General features: G+C 44.7%; 1 protein-coding gene across 1 annotated transcript; it reads left to right on the top strand.

Annotated features, from left to right (window-relative positions):
- The first annotated feature begins 1858 nt into the window (after window positions 1-1858).
- On the top strand, window positions 1859-5483 carry LOC149847854 (protein DYAD-like). The gene is made up of 8 exons (XM_090002526.1): window positions 1859-1934; window positions 2035-2114; window positions 2303-2405; window positions 2597-2688; window positions 3127-3728; window positions 3982-4411; window positions 4505-4684; window positions 4956-5483. The coding sequence occupies exons 1-8, from the start codon at window positions 1859-1861 to the stop codon at window positions 5481-5483; spliced, it is 2091 nt and encodes a 696-aa protein (XP_089858652.1).
- Window positions 5484-6790: the final 1307 nt, after the last annotated feature.

Genomic DNA, 6790 nt, shown 5'->3' with positions numbered 1-6790 from the left:
GGAAGCTCATGGTCCTACGGGTGATGGCATAGCGACGTTGGCCGAAGGCCTCTCAAGCACCCTGAGGTCGAAGGTTCGAAGCCCCGTATAAATACCACCGTAGCCTTTCACTTTCTCGTCATTTGAGCTCTGAGAGACTCGCACTTCCTCTCTCTCTCTCTCTCTCTCTCTCTCTCTGCGGGAGAAAAGAAGAAGAGAGAAGAAACTGGTTTGATGCTTTCGGTGTTCAGTAAGTTTTCTTGTTTCAGCAGCTCTCTCTCTCTCTCTCTCTCTTACTAGTAAGCATTGTGTGTATCTAGTTTTTGAGCGATCGGTATCAAGTAATTTTTTTCAGCAATCATTCTTTCTTTCGTCCAAAATGGTGATTTTTTTTGGGTTTTTCCTGTTTATCAATAGTAACCTGATATATCTCAAGCTTTTACTGTGAAAAAATCTTTTTATAAACGTTTGTCTTCCTGTTTTTTGAAGAAAATCTGACGAAATCTGAAGAAGCAATGTTCTTGCTAAAGATTCGGTATAACGCCGAGGCATCTTTTTGCTGTATTTTCTGTTTATATTTCCGCTCTTTTGTTTTCATAATGATTCTCTTTAGTAGTTATTTAGAGATTTTGATTCATTTTCTTGGCTGAGATTTAAAGACGTCGATTTCATCTATTCTCAAGATTTTGAAACCTAAGGATTTCTTTCATGTGAAATTCTGGAACGATATGGTTCTTGTTCTAACTATTTCTAAAATTTTACTTGAATTTCGATGGCAGTTTGTATATATATATATCAGAAACGAAGGATTTCTCAAAGAAATTCTTTTTGGAATTCATTGTTCTTCCAAACAACAGAGATTCTCCAGATATAAATCAGTCATTTTCATATTTTTTTCTCATAATAAAAGGAAGTTTAGGGTTTTTTTATATTTCGTTCTAATTTTGTCTTGTTTCTTGGATAGAAAAATAGATATTTTCTCCTTTTAATAGTCCCGTCCCCAGTGAAGTTCTGTACTTAATTTTCGATTTCCAAGAAATTTCGTTCGGATGAAAGCGTACCGCAGATCCCGCCCTCTTGTTTTTTTTTTCTTCCTTTCTTACCCCTAATCGCTATATTTTGATTTTCCCAAGTTTCATTTCTTTTCTGCTTATTTTTCTCCTCTCGGAATATTGCCTTCTTCACGTTCTTCACTCAGGCAAAACTTCACTGTTTATCATACAAACAAAATTGCTTTTCATCTTCTTATTTCTTCCTTGATCTGTAAATTTTTCCCACATTGCAAACTAATCCCCCGTTTGACATTGTTGCCATTTTTTTCTTCCTCTTGTTCGCTCTAATTTGCATGGTCAGATTTCTGCAAGTTTTTACTCTTTGATTTCTCTTTTTTCTTCACTACTTCAAAGTTGGTGATTTTTCTTGACGACCATCTTCCTTCTTGCACCATTTTGCAGGAGACTGCAGGAAGGATAGCTACTTTGATATTCAAATCACATACCGTAAGTGTTTCCTTTTGAAGAGTTGCAATGATCAACAGTAAAAACTTCCAAAATCCTGATCCTAAGCTTAAATAAAGCCTCATTATGGACCTATCTGAGAACAGAAAAAATAACCAGCAGCCTACGCAAAACCCTAAATTTAGCTATGCCTTCTGTCTAGTTCTTTGATAGATTAGTCTGAGAGAAGAGACAAATTCTTGAATCTCTCTCTCAAAAACCCCAGAGTGCATCCATGAAACCAAACTCTCCATCAACTCCGTTTTTTCTTACTAATTTTCATCCTGAGAATTTCTTCCAATTCTAGAATGGCGTTTAGGTCAACCTCTTCTCTTTTTGTTTGTCATGTGCTCTCTCACTCCTGCAGCCGCTTGATGACCACCATGTCGGATGCTGATAACCACGACGTGCAGAGCCGCTCTGCGGAACGCAGGAATCGTGGGAAGACGTCGGCCACCGGTATAGCCTCTCTACCCACCCAAAAAAAAATACTCGAATTTCCCGACACCTTCATTAATTGTCTCTGTGGTAACGAACGGATACGTTGCTTTCTTCGCAGGAGGGGCCTCTCGCAGCGACTCAGATATGCAGGGAGGGGAGGGCACCTTCAAATCTGAGGGTGCTGCCGACGATTCGACGGTGAGATAGCTTTTCCCCTCTTTTTCCTTTTTTAGCTACGACACACTTTCCTGCCGTATCCCCTCATACCACTCTTGTAAGAGGGAACGCTTCCGATTATTCCTCTCTTCTGTTGCTGTTGGTAGTTATCTCGAGAGAGAATGATGTGGTGTTTCATTCTTACGTTCTTTCTCACGTGGTCGTGGCAGGACAACGAGTACGCAAGCATGCGTGAAAAGGAAGACGTCGACGTGGGGAGGCCCTCCGTAGCTGGACATCTCAAAGGCGAGAATTCGAACTCTGAGGGCAATGGTATACGAACGTCGTCTTCTCTCTTTTGAGTTTTGAGGCTATCTGATAGCCTGCTGCAATTATAATAACTGTTATTTGGGTTAGTGTGTATACAACAATGGTGGGCAGATGGTATTTAGTTTTCAATGAGATTGGTGCGTTGGTAGTTTGTTTGAGTTTGAGCTGAAGGGTTTGAGATATGGTATTCGTAGGGGCGATCAAGGATGGGTGTCTCTACGAGATCGATCATGGGAGGCTTCCTCCCAAGGCGCCGATCCAACTGAAAGCCATCCGCGTCGTGCTGGTAATGGATGGTTCATTTTTCTGTTTTAATCTCGTTTGTTAGTCATCTTCTTCTTCTTCATGTTGGTGTTAGAGAAATCCATGGTGGTTCTTCTGCTCTCTGGTTGCTCTATTAGCTTGACTGCTTTTGTGTTCATTTTAAGTTCCAACAAAAAAAAATGATGGATATTCTAAACACGGTTTCATTACCGCTCTTTCCCCCTCCCGGGATAAGATCATTAGTCCATTTCTCGTGTTAGTTTGCGCATTTAGGGTTTTTATTGTTCTTTAGTTTCAATGATTGGGTGTGTCGAATTTATTGTTCTACTAGTTTTACTTTTAGATTTTAATATCAGAAAATAGTTATGCAATTATGGCAAGCTTCATCGTGAAACCCATTAATCTCTCTCTCTCTCTCTCTCTCTGTCTCTCTCTCTCTCTCTCTCTCTCGGAAATGCAGGTATCGGAGAAGACTGAGCTCAACGTCTCAGTGAAATTTCCGAGCATTCTTTCACTCAGGAACTACTTCGGAAAGAACATGTTGGAACGGAATGCGAACGTCAGCCACCCGCGACTCGACGAGCAGTTCGTCATGGGCTTAAACCTCGCCGGAAAGGTTCTCCGACGTCTGATCCCGCCCGCCGAGTACCAACAGATGAGACGTCAGGAGAGCTTCTGGGTTCTCTCCGGCGAGCTGAAGCTGAGAAGACCAGGCCTCCGCATCGTCATCCCAACACTGGCGTCGCCGCGTAACTGCGCGAAACCGAAGCCATCAGCCAACGAAGCACAGAATGACAGCAACCCATGCAACGGCTCAAGCTGCCCGGAGACGAGGCCCGGATTTCTGGCAACTTGGGGGGTTCGCCGGAAAGTCCAGTACAACGGAGAGCACAAGGGATCGACGTCGGAAAAAAATGAGGGCATGAAGAAGGAGAGCGGCAGGCATAGCGGCACGACGAAGAAGAGAGAGTTGAAGAGGGGCAGAGACGGCAGCCCGTCCGGAGACGAGCGTCCGAGGAAGGTGGCGAAGAAGGATATACTGGGAAGATGGTCGTCTAATAGGTATGCTATTGATGAATTAATGGTGATGATTCTCTTTTGCTTCCCATGTGACCAACGTACGTCGACTCTTCGTTACGTTCAAATCACCGCTATCTGAACGCGTTTATGCGCCCTCACTAGTGGAATACATGCCCACGTTGATGCCTGCCTGCCTCGTGCGGCTTTAACGTGCAGGGCCCCTCTTGTATACCGATTAACCGAGGGAGGAGTGCCTTGAGTTCTAATATGATTAAATATGCAATAACTCAAACAGGTACGAGGCAGCTCAACTGAAGCTGCTGGATATCATGCACGCAAAGGGGGCCGTGCTGGGGAAGCCGATCCTGAGGCCGCAGCTGAGGGAGGAGGCGAGGAAGCACATAGGGGACACGGGGTTGCTGGACCACCTGCTGAAGCACATGACCGACATGGTGATAGGGAGCGAGGAGAGGTTCAGGAGGAGGCACAACGCGGAGGGTGCCATGGAGTACTGGCTGGAGGGGGCCAACCTGGTGCAGCAGAGGAAGGATGCCGGGATACACGACCCCTTCTGGATCCCTCCCCCCGACTGGAAGCCCGGCGAGCTGGTGCAGCAGATGGTCGCGTCGGCTGATCAGGCTCATGAGCTCAGCCACCTCAAGGATGAGGTCGCCAAGATCAGGATGTACGAGTTCGAGCTGCAGTCGAGTACTATTACCACTTTCGTTGGTTGTTTGTTTCACGAAACTAAGAGGGTACGTCTCGTTACGGTTGCTAAAATATGTTTCTGACTGCATTTTTCTGCCTCCTGATGACAGAGACTTGGACAGTCTTCGTTCAACCGAGACGTCTTCGTTCGCAGCAGCCAAGAACGAGAGGGAAACCAGCACGTTGGGCTTCAGTATAGAGGGCCGTCAGGGAGCCGATCTTCGCAGCCACTTATTGGTGAACACAAATTATTTCTTTTCATGTCCATTCTTCAATTCATGCTTAAACACGTAATTCCATTACAGGAAGGGATTAATTGCTTGTTGAGAAAGAAATCAGTGCTCGAGGATCACTTGGTTGAGATATCGACCTCACTAAATAGAATTCAGGTGCAGCATGTTGACTTTCTCATCCGTTTATATACCATTTCAAATGATAACAGTCTCATGTCTTAGGCATATTACGTACACCAAGATCTCTCATCCTTCTTAGATGATAAGAATGTGATATAAGGTAAACCATGAAACCCAAATGTTTGATAAAATCTCTTTCATTATACAGGAGGAGATGAAGCACATATTGTACCAGATGGAATCGGCGAAGCCCGTGGGAAAGATCATCGAGGAAGGTGGCAACGGTTCGGACGAGTGGAGCTTGGGTGGTGCAGGCAAGTCCGAGGAGGAACAGAAGCGACAGCACAAGGGCCCACACGTGCCGAGCGGGTTCAGGATGTGCAAGCCAGAGGGCACGTTCCTGTGGCCGGGCATGGCGAGCAAGGGTACTCCTGCCAGCAGCCTCTCACCGTCGCATCAGCAGCAGGTCGCGGAGGATATAGTGCTGCTGCCGCACCCTCCCCCGTCCGCGTCCTCCGGCACCGCAGACTCACCCACCGCGCTCCAGCCAGTCTCCCCCGTCAAGCCGCTCGCTCGCACCAGAGCCTCTACACCTGCGGCAGCGCTGGTGCAGGAGAGTGCAGGAGCGGGAGAGGTTGACAGCAGCACCGCTCGGAAAGCCACAAATGACCCTTCACCGCCATGGCTATGGCTGCGACTCGCAACCCCGTCTCCAACCTCTGCATCTGGCATGTGACCGCCATCGTTGCTTTCACCAAGAAGCTTTACCATTTTTTTTTTTGCTTTTAAAATTCTCGTCAACTATAGAAAGGTATAGGTGGGTAAAAGCTTGAAACTGCAAGGGGTTTTGTGTGTGCTTCGTTCGGTATACAAATGCCTCACTGATCTGTAAAACTGCCCGGATGTTATCAGCTGTAGGGTTAAAGCTTTACCTGACTAACTTACAAATACCCAATTTATTCACTGCTTACATGTGAAGGGCATCATCACCTTATCTTTTTGCCGCCCTGTTATTTCCTTTTGTTGTGCTTTTCCTAGCGGCACTTTCTCAATTGTAAATGAAGCCCACTTTTTGTAAATGCTACTTTGGCAAGCCAATTGGAGGAATGCTGTGCTTGGTTGGACGATTTATTGTAATGCTATGGTGGGATATTATGTGTGTGTGTGTGTGTGTGAGAGAGAGAGAGAGAGAGAGAGACTAGTCCAGGTCGTATCAGGTGATACAAAATTTATGTGTTTTGAGATCACCACCGTCCGTGTCCATTCATTGTGCAAACAGTGGGACCCACACAAAAAAAAAAAAAAACTAGTGATGATGGCCATACACGGACGGTGGTGATTCCCGAAACACAAAAGATTTGTTGTTTAGCCACACATCACCCCGATCCGACCTCATAAATCAGACCTATTTCTATGACCACGTCCTCACCAGTCTCGTTCAAGATTTGTTCTTAGCTGGAGCCATTGATTGAATTTATTCATCAAACTTTGGTGACACGGTCCTTCTCCCCTTCTTCATTTTTACAATAATAAACTGTATTTAATATTTTAAAAAGACAAAACTATCCCTACTTTGCAGCGTGAAAAGATCGGGTGCAATATGATTGCACAAAAGTTTGTGCATTCTCATCTTGGGGATATGGCTTGTCAGGTGTCGGGCCCTGAGACTTGATGGAGGGCTATCAGTAGAGATGGCAGTGGAGCGAGGTAAAGACGGAGGACAAGGCCTCCACTTCTTTTTGTTTCAAAATTTTGCCCTCCATCTTGGCCTTCATCTTCACATAGGTTTTGATTTTAACCTTCATCCTTTCATGTCTTCTATTCTCATTTCAAATAGAGAGAGGTGAAGTGAGACTCTGTTTTCTTGGTCTTTTGGCCATTAAAAGGAAAAGAAAAGAGAAATAAAAGCTCGCACACCTCGTTAGAAAAAAGAGAAAAAGAAAAAAGAGATTCAAGAAAGGGTTTTATATTAAGAGTAATAATATATATATAATTTTATAATATGTATAAAAGTATAATAATAATTTCTTTAACTAAGATTGA

The sequence above is a fragment of the Nuphar pumila genome, chromosome 1, assembly GCF_984573655.1.
Source record: "Nuphar pumila chromosome 1, dmNupPumi1.hap1.1, whole genome shotgun sequence".
In the NCBI taxonomy this organism is placed as follows: domain Eukaryota; kingdom Viridiplantae; phylum Streptophyta; class Magnoliopsida; order Nymphaeales; family Nymphaeaceae; genus Nuphar; species Nuphar pumila.
This window is presented reverse-complemented; position numbering and strand designations above follow the sequence as displayed.

Coding starts and splice junctions, on each gene's coding strand:
- LOC149847854 (XM_090002526.1), top strand. CDS start 1,859: ATGTCGGATGCTGATAACCACGACGTGCAGAGCCGCTCTGCGGAACGC. Junction 2,406..2,596: donor TTCGAACTCTGAGGGCAATG/GTATACGAACGT, acceptor TGGTATTCGTAG/GGGCGATCAAGGATGGGTGT. Junction 2,689..3,126: donor AAGCCATCCGCGTCGTGCTG/GTAATGGATGGT, acceptor TCGGAAATGCAG/GTATCGGAGAAGACTGAGCT.